Source organism: Cyprinodon tularosa, unplaced genomic scaffold (assembly GCF_016077235.1).
Source record: "Cyprinodon tularosa strain WSP-4 unplaced genomic scaffold, ASM1607723v1 ctg130, whole genome shotgun sequence".
Lineage (NCBI taxonomy): Eukaryota > Metazoa > Chordata > Actinopteri > Cyprinodontiformes > Cyprinodontidae > Cyprinodon > Cyprinodon tularosa.
This window is the reverse complement of record NW_024038115.1, coordinates 123861-139840: the sequence shown is the minus strand read 5'-3', so window position 1 is coordinate 139840 and position 15980 is coordinate 123861. Positions and strand designations below refer to the sequence as shown.

The 15980-nt window shown below is 39.1% G+C and overlaps 2 protein-coding genes across 2 annotated transcripts; one reads left to right on the top strand and one right to left on the bottom strand.

The window, feature by feature from the left end:
* The first annotated feature begins 642 nt into the window (after nt 1–642).
* On the top strand, nt 643–4889 carry mns1 (meiosis-specific nuclear structural 1). Its single transcript, XM_038277206.1, has 10 exons — nt 643–901; nt 999–1196; nt 1942–2069; nt 2153–2255; nt 2421–2653; nt 2789–3005; nt 3091–3198; nt 3291–3548; nt 3747–3872; nt 3952–4889. The coding sequence occupies exons 1-10, from the start codon at nt 899–901 to the stop codon at nt 4039–4041; spliced, it is 1464 nt and encodes a 487-aa protein (XP_038133134.1). The 5' UTR covers nt 643–898; the 3' UTR covers nt 4042–4889.
* A 388-nt stretch (nt 4890–5277) lies between these two features.
* zgc:152830 (uncharacterized protein LOC767682 homolog) lies at nt 5278–15529 on the bottom strand. Its single transcript, XM_038277205.1, has 16 exons — nt 15410–15529; nt 14098–14139; nt 13931–14021; nt 11620–11768; nt 11430–11538; nt 9992–10119; nt 9817–9916; nt 9062–9137; nt 8899–8984; nt 8684–8788; nt 7761–7836; nt 7527–7645; nt 7358–7441; nt 7207–7264; nt 5747–5928; nt 5278–5651 (listed from the first exon to the last, which is right to left on the bottom strand). The coding sequence occupies exons 1-16, from the start codon at nt 15418–15420 to the stop codon at nt 5514–5516; spliced, it is 1554 nt and encodes a 517-aa protein (XP_038133133.1). The 5' UTR covers nt 15421–15529; the 3' UTR covers nt 5278–5513.
* Between the last annotated feature and the right edge of the window lie 451 nt (nt 15530–15980).

The following is a 15980-nucleotide window of genomic DNA, read 5'->3' as shown; positions in this document are numbered from 1 at the left end:
TGTAATAAATATGAATGTAAAACCCTTTATTGTCCCACAATAGGGAAATTCACTCTCTGCATTTAACCCATTCCCTTGGGGAGGGAATGGGTTAAATGCCATTGTGCAGCCCCCGGGGAGCAGTGTGGGGTTAATGGTTTTGCTCAGGAACCCAGAGTGGATGCTATGGGGATTGAACCAGGTACTTTAACCTTCTAAGAGCACAAACGCACTGCTCTTTTTAAAAGTGATTCAGAAAGTAACATTTACAGGATAATAATTCCTTACTTAAAAATAACACAATTGTGTAACAGAATTTAATTAATAATAACAGTCATTCTGGTCCACACTCCCTACCAGTAGGTGGCGGAACTGCATCTATTTGGGCAAGCGCCAAAAAAATGTAAAGAATAAGAATAATCTCCAATGGCAACTGATGTCTAAATTAGTCTATGAAAACAAATCTTGAATTGGTTAAATCAGCGCAGTTAATAAATTGATTTTATTTGTGTTTGATTTGTAAAGCATTTTCTCAAAAAGCAACATCAAACAACACACCGCAATTAGAGTTAATTATCCACGATGAAACATATATAAAAAAACAGCTTGTTCATGTAGCAATCAAACTGAACATCTTTCATTCCTAAAAACATTTTAAAGACAAAATTAAATAAATAAATAACATTTGATGAAATTTGGATTTCACTATCCTTCATTTTCTATGCCCACTCTGATTGGATGAAGCCACGAGCTCGACCAGTTTCCAGGGCAACCAAATGCTGAACAACCGAAAGGATCAATGCGTTGGAACTTAAGAGAGTCTCTTTAAACTCGTTTTAAGATAAAGTTGTTGTTTTGCGTGTGCCTTCTAATCAAAAAGAAGTCTGGGGAACTGGGCTCGTATGAGAAAACTTCCAACATGGTAACTTTTTGTAGTTTGAGCCTGTTAGCTTAGCTTTGTTCGTTGTTTATCATCGTATCTGTGCTTGTTGTAAAGTCTGCGTTTTTCATCCGAACAGGATCGTCACTCGATGTTGAGACACCAGCAGCAGTCTAGGTATCGGGAAGAGCTCCGGCAAGAAGAAGCCAAGCGGCTGGTCAGAGAGCGGCAGCTGCTGGCTGGTCTGAGGCAGGAGGAGAGCGCAGAGAGGAGGAGGTACCTGCGGCATGAGCAGCATCAGCTGAAGGAGCGGCAGATGGAGGAGGAACTGATCAAGGTGGGAGGCTCCTGCTCCTCATAGTCTACCACATCTATTTATCCCCGATTTCAATATAATCACCAAATTATAAACAAAGATATTTACATTTTTGGGACAGTTAAAGATACACAGTAACATGGCTCCTGTTCCAGGAACTAGTTTATGTTTTGGCTTTATTCAATAAGCTTGAGGTTTTAGTTTTTATTTTTTTTATTCATCACTGTATGCAAGGATAAGCTTTAATAATATGTGAATAACAAAAAATATTTTTATTGGAAAAATTAAACAAGCTTAAAATGTCTTTATAAAATGTAAATATCTATATAGCAGAACTAGAAATGATCAACATTTTTGCATTCTGACAAATTCAGCTGTGACCCTTCAAAAGTCACATGGGGTATTTTTTTTTATCAAATGCATTTTTGGAGTAAACAGCTTTTACTTGATATATTTAAGTAATTAATATCAGGGAATATAACTGTGCAATATCTTGTATGACCAAAAGTTTTAACACCTTCTGGTTTACATATTTTTACATATTCACTCTGACTGTAGATATTAATCATACAGTACATTCCAGTATTCTGGACCGACTTCTTCACATTTCATGAAATTCAGGTAAAAAACAATAATTGTATGCACAATAAAACAATCTGAGATGGAAATCTAAGCATTGCTTTTAAAGAAAAAAGCTTTTAACAAACAGACTGGTATGACCTTTGTCCAGTGCAATGCTTATAATAATGACTGAATGTGACTGCAGGCTGAGGAGCAGAGAGTAAACAGGGAAAAGGAGCTGGAACAGGAGGAGAGAAAAGCTAAAGAGCAGGCCCGAATCGACCACGAGAAGCAAAAAGATGAGAAGATGAGACGGCTTATTATAGAGAACAGGTACAAACCATTTATTATGATCTTCTATGTTTTTATGTGTAACCTGGACTTATAAGTATTTAAATTCATCCTTTGATTTTCAGCTTGGAGATCAGAGAACTGAAATCCAAGCTGAGTGCTGCGTATGTGCACAAGGAGATAGCTGCTCAGATCGCAGAAAAGGAATCTCTAAGACTTCAAACCAAAGTGGGTGCCACCTTTGGTAGTTCTTTCAGATTTTATATATTCTGCTATGACTACAGTGCTACAATGACTTTTATCTTTATGTGGCAGCCAACTGCAGTATGAACACAGGAACAAACTAAATCAAGAGTTCAAGTCTCTCAACTTTTCTCTTTTATCTCACTTTAGAGGGAAGAGGCAGAGCTGGCTCACAGAATGAAGAGAGAACAAGAACAAGCTGCTGCTGAGCTCCAGAAGCAGCAGCAGCTGCAACATAACGAGAAGGTGGTTCGGCATCAGAGAGAGTTGGAGCAGCAGCTCATGGAGAAGGAGCGCAGTAGACAGGAGGCGTATGAGGAGTTTCTCAAAGAGAAGCTTCTGGTGGACGAGATCATCAGGAAGATCTATGAAGAGGAGCAGATGTGGGTCTCCTTTACTCCTATTTAAAACAGATAATATTCTAATAGCTGGTTCACTGTAGGAATATTATGTTCCAGTATTTCTATGAAATCACAATGAGTTTTTCTGTTTATTGAGATTCATGCTTTCTGTTTAAGGGAGAGGCAGTTAAAGCTGGAGAAGGTCAAAGCTTCTCGGCAGCAAATGGAGGAGTTGAAAAGGGAACAGGCTGAGTGGAGGCGGATGGAGCAGAAGAGGATCGAAGAGGAAAACAGACGCATCATGGAGTTTGCAAGGCAGCAGCAACATACGGAGGAGACTAGAAGGAATCAGATGAAACAATGGGAAGAAGCCAAGGAATATCGCCACAAAATGGTTGAAAAAACAAGCTCCTCTTATCAGCTTATTGTCTGCTGATTTTTTTTAACACTTCTCCTTGCTGTCCACTTCTGTTATCCAGCTGTGTGAGAAGATAGAAGGGGAGAGAAAACTGAGCGAGGAGATGGAGCATGTCTGTCGGGAGCTTTATTTGGAAAAGCAAGAGGAGGCATACAGACAGAGAGAAATTGTGAGCCCCAAAGAGTTGGAACACTAAAACACTGTTTATCACATCTGAAATATTGTTTCAAATAGAAACATGTTTTTAATCCGCATTATTAGGAGGAAATGGAAAACAGGATCAGACAGAGACTGATGATGCAGCAGACCTTCAGGGAGCAGCTAGCCTTCAAGCAGATGCAGAGGCAGCGGGAAAAAGAGGAAGAGGAGGCTTTCAGGAAAACCATGATGGCCAAGTTTGCTGAGGACGACCGGATTGAGCAGATGAACGCCCAGAGACGTCGCATGAAGCAGCTGGAACACAAACATGAGGTGGAGAGACTGATGGAAGAGAGAAGACGGCAGCGTGAAACTGAAAGGGTACCAACCATAATTCAAAAGCGCAGATTTGTATCATTTTACACAATAAGGCATAGTGGAGAGCAGCAAAGATACAGCTGTTTATTCAGCTGGTATGTCCCTTCACGTTAGCCTGAACAAAGAGTAATAAATGGTGTGTTTTGTTAGGAAGTAGTAACATTTTTAAATCTTTTTAAAACCCTTTTCTCTCTTATCAAGGAAATTGAAGCTACATTTGAAGCAACAGAACAGGAGAGGGAGATGCAGAGGAGACAGATCATAGAGGAAGAGAGACTGAGACTGCTAAAGCTTAATGCAAATAAACTCCCCGGAAACTTCCCTAAGGTTTGTATGAATAAATTAGATATTATTCACAGAGTGCAAATAAAATACATCAGTAAACTGTTGCTGCATCTGTTCTTAGGACATTCTCCGTAAAGATGACCTGGATCACTTTGAGGAAGATTTCAGAAAACGTTTTGAAACCCTACAGACCGATGACTTCTCAGAGTAGTCCCCATGTTGGAGGCCTTCAGCTGACCATTAGGGGGCAGTATAAGGCTGCAGTGAATTCTTCTAAAGAATTTAAGTTCTGAATTTCTACTGAAGTTTTTACTGTTTTTCTACATTTTTCCTATGGATTCAGTTTGATGCGTTTGGACAATCTGTTCATGAGTTTTTAAATAAACAACCATAAGCACAGATGATCCTTTATCAGTTGACAGTGTATATCATCTCCAGTCATTTTTATGAAACCCATTACATAAGTCTTAATATTCCTAAAGAATGGTGTGTTTTACATGTACACTGCTGAGTCAATATAATATAAAAGCTGCAGGTCTTTAAGAGTCCCAAGGGTTTTACAATTCTTCAATTTATTTCAGTCACAATTAATGTAAACATCTTGGAGTTTAAACTTTCAGGTCAACCAAATAGTCTCGCTTTGTTTATGCTATTACAAAAATATGCTTTAGTCTAAATAAATAAATTGCAGCCCCTGCTAAATATGTGCTTAATATCGTCCCGGTTGAAAGTGAACCTCTCCCTAATAGGCAGTCTTCCATGTTTAGCTTTTCTTCATTATTTTTCATGAGTAAAAACAAAAAGTAACCTCCCAGCACCCTCTTCCACCTTTGCTGTGTCCATTACACAGATTGTACTAAACTACAAATGCAGATTATTGTGGCTTTTTCCTTTGCTGCTCTAACAGTAATAGCAGAATTTTAGAGAGCCCGACTAACTGTTCTCCCTGTCTGGGTCAAATAATTGGAAAGCCACGCCCACCTAATAGTGATTGCAGTTTCGTTGTACTATAGCGCAGGGCTCCATAAGATGTCTAAAGCTTAGGATTATATTGAATAACCAAACTGGTTTTAAACTTCTGCGCCGTTTTATCCCTGCTGTTTTCCTCTGAGGCGTCCATGGAACAGCTGGATGTTACAGAGATCAAATTACATTCAGGCTGCCTCTGGGTACTTTTTTTGCATTGCATTTTATTTAGGGGTATTTGAGGAAAAGGTGACCAAACTTCTGAAGCTAGTGTTTTCCTCCCACTTTGCAGTTATGTGCTACATTCAGTTGCGGTATCAGATCATTTTGTGTTTATTGACATAAGCTAAATGAAAACTGTTGAAAGGCACCATGAGACAATTTAATTTTTCATTCAACTCCAAATAATTAAATCCCTGAAAAAAAGAAGTTTCTAATATGAATTAACGGTTAATTTGTAGGAACAAAAATGTCTGACAAATCACCATGACCAAAAACCCTTTTTTTATTGAATAATGAGCAGAACTTTGTTTCTTTACAGCCTCATCGATGACTGCATAGAAGCAGAGATTTCCTGCTCAGGCCACCTTATATGATTCTTCCACCAACTATTAAAACAGGAAGAAGATTAAGCAGTCGCAGAAAAATGAACCTGAGCTTTTAAGAAATAAAACTAGATAAGGAGAAAGAGCAGAAACGCAACACATTTTAGTACTTTTAAAGACTATTTTGAAGGATGTAGTTGGTTGCCATGGCGACAATGGGTGCTCCAGTTGGGACTCCGGGGAAAGGACCACTCGAGCCAGCGATGTCGATATGGGAGTAGGGCAGAGGTGCATCTGAATCCACTCCATGCTGTAGACACATTTCAACAGAAGCCATTAATGCTGATGAACCACTTTAATTCTTAGCAGATACACACACTTTGTTTCCTGTCAGCGTGTCAGGACCTTGTCAAGGCCTGAGGTCATGATGAGGAAAGCTGCAGGGGTCTGATGTCCTCGGGGAGTCGCTGAGGATGGAAGATTGTTGCACTGCAGGATGTCTTCGTACTCGGATGGTCCTTTGTGGAACTCGTAGTCCTCCCGCCTGATGCTGGATATCTCAAACACATCTCCCAACACCTCTCCAGCTGTAAGACAGGGAGTTAAACTGCTGTTACTTGGTCCTGCAAACCCTTTATCACCTTAGACCAGAGGATATTAAAGAGTAAGACTGGCATTTTTCTAATCCACAACAGATCAAAATTAGACACTAATAGTTATTTAATAAGAGTCTAGTATTTGTTTAATAGGTGGACCTCAGACTTTCTATATAGCGAATAGTTTGATATGATTCTAGGTGGACATTAGACTCTTATTGATTGGTTGAAATATTTAAATAGGTTTGTTTTTAGCACACAGAGCTTCTGTTTTAGCATAGCTTGAAAATTCCCAAAAGCTCCATCTATCTCAAAACTAGCTTTAATGCATGTTTTAGATCACTCTCCAGCAGAAACACAGCTTGCATCATTTACTTCAAACAGAAATGGGTCAGATGATCAAAAACAATCCAATAACAATGAAATCAGCCATGAATTTGAGATGAGCAGTTAATTGGCACTAAAGGTGTAGACTGAGGAAAAAAATTACTTGCTTAAAAAATGATACGTTCAAGCACAGTAGAATTTTTTATCTGCTCATGCCAAAGAGCAAAATTACTTCCTGAGACAGTTTGTTTTGATCAGAGGAGAACATCTAATCCATACGAGTCTTTCAAATTAAGGAGCAGTGCACAAAGCAGACTGGTGGAGGTAGCATTACGCCATGTGGCCATTTCCCTGCAGGTGGTACATTAGGAAATATGGAAAAACAAACGGCTGATTTACTTTTTAATGATAACTGATATATAAAACACAACACTGGTTTTGGACTGGATATAACAGGTAGACTATAAGGGTCCAGAAAGGGGGTCAACCCTACTGAATAATGGTTAGAAAAAATTTAATTGAAGCAGCTAAATGTTGGATAATTATATCTAGATACAATTAAATATAATGATCAATCTCTAAAAACTCCAAAAAACAGACTAAAGTCTATGATGAGTGAAGCTCAGCTTACGACTAGAGCCATACTACACTCTAGGGATTCAAAGACTGCATCGATTTTTCTTTATTCATTTTTAAATGGACATTGGATGAGCAAGAAACTAGGTTTGTCTGCAAAAAGTTTAAACATTATGAGTCATTCACCACCTGAGTAATGCCTCTGGGTAAATTTCAACCAGCAGAGATAAATCATTGTAGTTTATGACGAAGTAAAGTTTAAGGTTTGCGTTGTTATCATCTGTACTTTCAACTAGCTGATTATTTATTTACAACAGTTTGCAAAAACACGCTTAACATTCTTTAATGGGTCAAACCTAATCTCACCTTTCTGCCACTGAGCGGCGTTCCCACCACGCTGGGCTGGTCCGTTGTCCATGATGATCTAAAAAGAAATTATTTGAAATTAGGACAAACGTGGACATGAAATATAAACCTTCCGTGGATTTTTTGTCTTTTTTCCCGCCACAGAACTTACTGAGTAGTTTGGTCCCATGGCTCTGATGGCATGACCAGTCAGAGTTGCAATCGTAAAGAGCTGCGGGGAAACCTCCTGCGCCGCCTGCGGAGAGAAACAAACCCAATTAGAGGAGAAACACCAGAGAAAGAGATTGATCAGGGAACTTTTTAAAGGCACCGCCTCCAACCTTCTCCTTCATTTCACAGAGCAGGTCAACCATCACCATACGGCCTTCAGCATCCGTGTTTCCCACCCGGACTCTGCGACCTGCTCGGGACACGACCAGCTCATCTGCCACATAGCAGTCTGAGGGGGGTATAAAAAAAAAAAAAAAAAAAAAAAAACAAAGCAGGAAAATGAGAGGTGAGAACAGCCGCTCAGACCGGGAGGTGATTTATTAGCTGGAGGCATCAACACTGACCTGCACCAACGCTGTTTCTCACCATGGTCATCGCACCCACCACTTTCAGATGCTCTGGCTTCAGATGGGCTAAAATCTGAAAGAGATCAGATCTACATCAAAGAGAATCTACATGTTTTTTTTGTCTTTCATTATGATCATTTTTTAAGCCATTTCTTAATTTCTATGCTACTTAAAGCATAGAAATGCAGCAATGCTGAGACACTAGGGATGAATACAGAGGAGTGGAGGAACAGCTGGTGGAGTGGAGTTTGTCAGCTCATAGCATGCACCAGACATGTACCAAGGGGGCAGCTATGAGATTTAACTACAGCACATCAGTCTCACTGAGCACTCGGACAGGTCGTGGCATGAGACAAACTACATTCCTCTCTACTGCCCTCTGGGAAGAGGATTCGCAGCATTCAGTGCAGGACAAGCGGGTTCCGTAACAGCTTTTGTTGAAAACTCTAATCAAGTCAGACTTCAAGACTCTATCACACTGTAAACATCATACTTGCACTACATGGTGAATCTTCAAAATAGAACTCAACTCAGTGTTTCTACTGTATTTTGCACCATTTCTACTTATTTTTGCACTGCTCTGAACCTTCCACATCAATGCATTTTTGCACCGTGTCTCTCCTACACGGTTTACTTTTTGATCACTGCTGCGTTTTATAAATTTATCACAATTTCATTTTGTATACACCATGTACATAAAATGACAATAAAGTGTGTCTAAGCAAGTCTAAGACATTCAGCTGTGAAACCAGCACATCCTCTGCAATTCACTGATAAACTTTAAAAGCTGCTGAGGACATTTTTATTAAAACACTGATTCAAAAATGTTTATGAATGTTTGTTTTCAATAATATAACTAAATTTATTTATTTATTTTTTTAAAGCATATTTTGATTCTAATGCTGTTAAAAAAGAATTACCTGGAAGAATCCAGCGACAGCAGCTGCTCCACATTTATCCCTGTGCATCCCAGCCATGAAGCCTCCAGCCTTGATGTCTGCTCCTCCTGTGTCATAGGTAATTCCCTGCAAACATCACAAAAAAAAAGCAAATAGACAACACGAGATCAGATCTACAACAATCATGAGTTCCATTATTTCCACTGTTTGTATGAACATCAACTTTGGATTCTTACCTTTCCAACCAACATGAGTGTCTTCTGGATCGGTCCCGCTCCAGAGTACTGCAGTTTGATTACTCTGGCCTGATGACGAGGCACACCTGCGGTAGTTTAAGGCAGTATTTACATCTGTAAAAAACCTTAATTTATGCAATAAGAAGTAAAGCTTTTGTCTTACAGTTTGCACAGCGGTTCACTGCAGCCAGACATGGATACTCCTTCTCCAGAATCCTCACGTCGCTCAACACCTCCACCTGGAAACACAGACCTGTTCAGGCCTCCTTAAACTTTTTTTTTTACTTTAGTCACATTACAATCAGAAACTTGAGTTTCTTTTGAAACTCTACAAAACAGAACATTTAAAATAGGAGGTTAAGTGAGACATGATTTTTCAAAAATGTTTACAATGTACCCAACTCCCTTTACTCTGATAACCTAAAATAAAACAGTCTTAAAAAAAACACTATATGAATTTCAGTTTACATCGACAAAGATAAACTTTACATGATATTTACAAACCTCGGGGGTTAAAATTATGAGGTTATTTTGTATTATTCAGCCACTTTTGACTCCATGAGGAAAGTGATACAAATAATATCAGATAGAGCAGAATTAATTTTTACTGAAGCAAGATGCAGAGGCAGCCATACCATTTATTGTGGAGAAAGATACCAAAATAACAAAGCAATCATTTTTGCGTTGTATTTATTATCATTAGTTATCCAGATAAACAGCACATTTTCACAACATAAACCATTTGTCTATATCCCTCATTCATAACTTCTTACTTAAAAATAATACACTAATTAGTGTTTGTCTATAGTATAAAATGCCTTTTGAGCTCAATGAAGTTTTTTGTGGAGGTGTGAAAAACCTTTCAAATCTAATTTAGCAGGGGATTTTCCTCTGTCAACATGCAGAATTCCTCCTTACCTGCACAGGACTGTTCTTAAACATCTCCTGAACGTATTCAGCCACACGAGGTGCTGCCATGCGCTCAGGGTCTGAGCCACCGATGTCGCGGTATGCCACTCTGTCAGGGCGAAAGGAAAGGGTTGTTTGAGTGACAAAACAGGAGAAAACATATAAAGCAAGGCATCTGACCAACCTGCCGCTCTCCAGAGCATTAGCCAGCTCCACCAGCCTCCTTCCTTCGGCCTCCTGGGCCGCCCACAGCCCTAGGACACACACCTTGTGGTCCGAGGTTTTGTCATTTGCCTCTCGCACTTCAAGGGGCTTTTAACACATGCAAATAGAAATGAAGTCCGCATCTGTTTTCTGAAGTAATTACTGTGGTTTATGCCAATCATACAGTAACATGCAGCAGGTCCTGGTTATGCAAATAAAAACTACTGTTATAAAGAAATCTGCAGTGATCGCATAGATCAAATACTTGAGTTATGGACACATGAAGATAATATATAAGATAATTTGCTCAACCAAACTTTACCCCTGTAACCCATTCAATCATGTGGATTTAGTGCGTGACTGTCTTTGTGAACATATTCCCTGATCCACCCAACAACCATGGGAGGAGGAACGCTTTGACTAACCGGCCTCTACAAAAAGTTGGCAGCTCTGGGCTTGGAAGAAAATAGCAGTAAGAAGCTTCTTCAGACCTCAGCAGGAGGCTGTAGGAGCTGGAAACCAGGGCTAGAAGGGTAATGGGCTGGGCTGTCTGGTCAGTGTATACTCAGGCGGTTCATTTCTTCTGTTTGAATGACGTGCGTAGTATTTTCTTTTTGGGTTTATAGAACCAAAAGTAGAAAACAAACCGTTGTTCAAATTTTTTTTTTTTTGCACTTAACAATAACAACAAAAAAACTAACAAAACCCCCAGCCTGAATATACACTGACTCCATCTGTTGAAACAGTGGATAAGGTTTATAGCTGCCTGGACCTAGCAATATCCCCTCATGTCCAATTGGGTGACAGATGAATAAGCAGAACAGGAAAAGGCCATTTTCTCACAATCAGTTCATGAATATCAACATATTGGCATGTCTTACTTGGTCGATCTATGGTAGCTTCATGTTTTGATAAACCATTTCTCCATTTCCATTTGGTTTTCATGCCAATGATTACACCCATCTAACAATGAAAACCCAACATTTACTGACAATATTAGGGATGAATTTCTTTGTTGAGGTAGTTTTACAACCCATGTCACTATTAAAACTGACAGCTATGACAATGAGGCTAATCAAGCGAGTGAGTGAAACAGGTTTAACAGCTAGATGAAGTCTGCAGAGAATTTATTTTGATCACGGCGGTGGCCAAATCTCCACCCAAAAAACACTGGAAGAAAAAGAAGTAATCTTTCAATCTATCTGCATATTGTTAATTTTACACCTTTTAAGACTTTTCCCAGTCATTTCTGTTTTTTTTACAAGGTGATTTAGTCCTTGACTCAGAGGAACTCCAGAGATTGTGTTCTTTTCGATTAAGTTGATTCCTAAAGGCCACATTTTATTCCCAATATTGACCATTATACTGTGCCATAATTAAATCATTCATCTATATTTTGCAGAACAGCCATTTCTCACCATGTAGAGAGCATGAAGCGCACCAAGTGCAGCCACCAAGGGGCTGTTCTTATAGTCCTTGTGTGGAGGGCAAACCAGCAGGGGGCGCTGCATGCCAGCTTTCAAGGCCCTGAAAAAGCAAAACAATGAGTGATGAAACCAGAATAGAATGACTCCTGGAAGTGAAGGCAGAACACTGCGGCTTACTGACCGTTTGATGCCTTTGACAGCTGCGTCACTGAAGCGTCTGACATCATCATAGTCGCGGTTCACAGGGCCGGTGGAGGCAAATATCAAACGGTCACCAGGAAGACTGGGAACCTTGATCAGAACCACCTCATCGCCCAAACCGCTGTCCACCTGAAGCAGAGGGGGTAGTAACTAGTTACGTTTACTTAGGTAAAAAAAATAAATACTCTAGTAGGAGTAGTTTTACAACACTAAATTTTGACCTTTTTTTGGGTAAAAATATGATAAAATAACACTACTCTTGAGTAAAACTTCTGGCAACGCCATCCATTGTGAGTAACTTCACTTAATGAAAACAAGATTCTTTTAAACATATTGAGAGACACACTTTCTTTATCTTTTTCATTTTTGCACTGAGGGCTTACTGGTTAAATGCCTGAGGTTGAGTGACAAGGCAGTTCACTGTATTTTTACCTATTCTGCAACTATTGAGTTTGTAAGTTTTAAAACAAAAACAAAAATTATTTTGAAAATCTACATATTTATTTTGTAATTCTTGCATGCAAAATGTTTTTTGTTTTTTTTATATTTGTCTTTGCAACAGCAGAAGTTGCCTATTTGAGTCACCATCTTACCAAATATTTAAGTAACGGGGAAAAAGTAATTCATTTAAAGGCTACTTGTACCCGAGTAAAAATATGATGTAGTTCCAAGTATAATTTTTGAGTACTTTACCCATCTCTGACCTGAAGGTGCATTATGTCCGCTAAGACCATCGGAATGAACTGCAATTGTCAAATGCATTTATCCCTCGAATAGTTTCCAAATCAGTAATTTCCGTGTCTGCACATGCCACAAACTCCAATTTGAGATGTTTATGACGTTTATGAATTACATGAAAGATACATACATAAACGGAGGGATACGGCACATTTCCCTGCTAATGTTAGTAAAATGCCAAGATATTGGACATGATCCAAAAGAGACATTCATTATTTGCGCAACTTAGCTAAACTTAAAAAAAATCCATTTGGATGACGTCCTATGTCAAGCTTTATTTAAGTGCAAGACAACACTTTACAAATGTTAAGAAAAAAATGTCTGCACAATGAAAGTAACACAAGGATTATTATTGTGTTGTCTTCTTACAGTCCTGTTTAGTGGCAGATAACCCCTATATGATGCTAAAGGTCCATGCTAGAGATCACCGTAGGTTGCAGATGAAATGATTTCCAGGAACACCTCATTGTGTCTGCTTATGTAAAAGCCAGGGGTGACCACTAATGACAGATGCGATTACAGTCCAGTCACTTTAGAAATTACCTGTCCTGATAAAGTCAACTGGTCTACAGCTGCTTCTATTACCCCATTTACACTACCCTTGAAAAACCGATCCATGCCGAGACCGGTCCGAGCTCGGATCAGTTAACCAGGCCGAGTTTGGTTCTGACGACAGTTTACACATCACGATATCTCGGTTCCTTGACTCCTCGCCTCCTAGTGGTGATCTGGAAGGAAGGAGGAAATCAAGCAGTTGTTGGCGGTAATGAACCAACAACGGAGATGACGTGCTCTGCTCATGCGCTCTTGTTATCAGAGAACCGAGCCAGGGAAAAACCAAGCCCAGCCCACCTCTGGAACTGGTCTGCAGTTAGAGCGGTCTGGTTGTGTCTAGCTCGGTTCAGTTCAGTTTTCTTTCCATTTACACACGAGAAGTTATCTCAGTTACTGAGCTCGGCACGGTTTTTCAAGGGTAGTGTAATTGGGGTATAAGTAACTTAATGTTTCAACTCTAAATCATTTGAGGATATCTGACACACCAATACAGTGAGCCATTTCAGCAGTTTTAACAGCGTCTGTTTTTAGTTGCTTTTATTGTAATACATCAACATAAAAAAAAAAAAATGTTAGAAGTGAAATTCTCAGCAAATTGATCTAATTATAATTCAATCTTAGTGCAAGTACAGCATTTCTGTAAAGACTTAAAGGCAATATTATGATGGTGGTGGCAGCGTCACTGTGTGGGCTATTATTTAGCTGAAAAAGTTGAGCTGTCTGAGGTTTTGTGAAGGTTTATGAAGACTAGAAAAGACTCGACACTATACAGAGCCAGGGCCACGGTGGAAAGGCTTATATGGAGGTATATTCTGTCAGAGATCACACTTATAGAAAATTCCTCAAGATGGTCTCAATCTGATACAAATAACACAAAATGCAAATACCTGGAGGGGGATGTGTTACATTAAAAATTCATAACATCTGTTAAACCTCCATAAGGATGTGGCACCTCCACTTCATAATCTAATCTAAGTGTTGCAATTGCAGAAACGTACAGAACTGTAATCCTGCAGTGGGGCTTTCAGGAATTCCAGCTCAGCAGGCAGAGTGTCATGGCTCTGGGTGACTAAGACGATGCCATCAAAACTAGAAAAACAAAAGAGAGCATGCATCCGATTAAAACAGACCGATTAAGAGAAGCAGAATGCTTCCTGGTACTCACTTCTGATCTTTGAGGTCATTGGTCCACTCTGTGGGCTGGACGCTGGACAGACAAACAGAATTGAGTAAGACATCAGAGACTGAGTAAGGCAACAAGTGAATGTGTTAATGATAACAGTGAGAGGGAAAACCTGTAGGACCTTTGACAAAAAAAAAAAAAATGCAGGAGATAAGATTCTAATGACTGTCGGGATTTTCACACCAATTTGTTGTTTTGCAAACTGCAGGGGAGGATAAGATGCAAATCCCTGCACCTAGAGGTTATTTTACGACGAAAATCACTTCATTTTGTTGAGAATTATGACTTTAAATTTAATGACTAAAATTATTTGTATCAGAAAGTTATGTCATCATAGCAGACAAAGGGAAACTAAAATTCATGCATGCAGACGTGGAGCCTTTTGATAGAAATGAAATCCAAACAAGTGTAAATCCTAAAAGATGTTAAAGATCATAAACTAAGATAAACAAGTTTAAAGAAAGTGAAATATGTGGTTTATTAAAGTTAGTTTTCCTTTTCATATTCCACTACCTAAAAGAACATCACTGTCAACACAAAACAGAAATTAAACGGCAGAAACAATCCAACAATCCTTCTGTCCACATTGAATCCAATGTGATGGATGCCATTCCAGCAGTGTGAACAAAAGCCTCTCTAATTGTGACCCTTTAGGCTTTATTTGCACATGGCTGAAAACAGCTGGCTATTAGTACTGCTACTGGAAGAGGGCCTGCTTTCATCACAGCAAGAATAAGGGTTGATTTTATCCTCAAACCTGCTGCCATACCCTGGGTGTTTGCTCCTTACTGCTAACCGTGTCCAAAGTTGACCAAACCAAGTCCTATTGTCATTTCTTAACACATAAAATGTACAATCACCTCATTTTGCAGTCCACTTTAAATCTGCTGACAAATCGTGTTTCCTGCCAACAGCAGCCCAAAGGTTCTGGTTATCATATGACTTAGAGGAAGGGAAACTAAAACTGTTATTCATGCAGATTTAGAGCCTTTGGATGTAAAATGAGCCAAAATGTGCAATAAACCCCAGAATAGACTATAAGGGTTAGGTTTCCTCTAAAGATAAATGTTGCAACAGGTGATCTGGTAATATCAGGAAAAAACTAATTAATGTGTAAAGAACAAGTTAAAAGAATGAAAATCTGTGGGGAAAGAAATGAGAACAAAAAGCTTCTGGAGCTCTAACGTTGCTGCTTCATGCAAATAAAGCGGATATAACGGAAACCTGCGAGACAGGAACCATTTTATCCTGGAGAGGAAAACAAGTTAGAGAAACAGCAAACCTTCCGTCTCACCTGGAGCACATTGCTGCTGTCTTCCTTCAGTCTTCGAGGGCGAAGCAGGCAGCAAGCAGCAAGCAGCCGGTACATATAGCTGCTTTGCCGAGCTCCTTCATCATGTGACCAGTGCTGCCTTCACGGACTCAAACAAGGAAGAGAGGAAAAACTTCATCTTAAACGTCTATTCTATCATAGAATTTAAGTTATCCCAGTTGAAAATGTAATCAAATTACAATAAATTAAAAGCTGCTTTGTTTTTTAAACACAATATTTTTCCTAAATACTTTAGGAAAAAAAAAATGTTAGTTACTAACTTCCGTCTATACGTCACTGCCCGTTATACAGTTTGTAGGGAAATGTAGTTTTGGTAACTGTCTTAATAAATGAACACAATAGATTTCAAATGTTAAAAAACAACCAAACTAAATTCATATTTATCAAACGTAGGAATAAAAACATTAAAGCACCAAGAAATCTTCATTTAAAACAGATGTTTTTCAGTTTAGACCGAGCTGACTACAAACCCTGACTGGTGCTCTGTCAGGCCAACATACCCATAATTAATACGCATGCGCAAGAAGTTAGA

What these genes read in the sequence shown, in the direction of transcription:
- mns1 (XM_038277206.1), top strand. An exon ending in CATACAGACAGAGAGAAATT is followed by an intron (nt 3,199 to 3,290) that starts GTGAGCCCCAAA and finishes CCGCATTATTAG; the next exon opens with GAGGAAATGGAAAACAGGAT. An exon ending in GGCAGCGTGAAACTGAAAGG is followed by an intron (nt 3,549 to 3,746) that starts GTACCAACCATA and finishes TCTCTTATCAAG; the next exon opens with GAAATTGAAGCTACATTTGA.
- zgc:152830 (XM_038277205.1), bottom strand. An exon ending in AATGCTCTGGAGAGCGGCAG is followed by an intron (nt 9,917 to 9,991) that starts GTTGGTCAGATG and finishes TCGCCCTGACAG; the next exon opens with AGTGGCATACCGCGACATCG. An exon ending in TCTGTGAAATGAAGGAGAAG is followed by an intron (nt 7,442 to 7,526) that starts GTTGGAGGCGGT and finishes TTCTCTCCGCAG; the next exon opens with GCGGCGCAGGAGGTTTCCCC.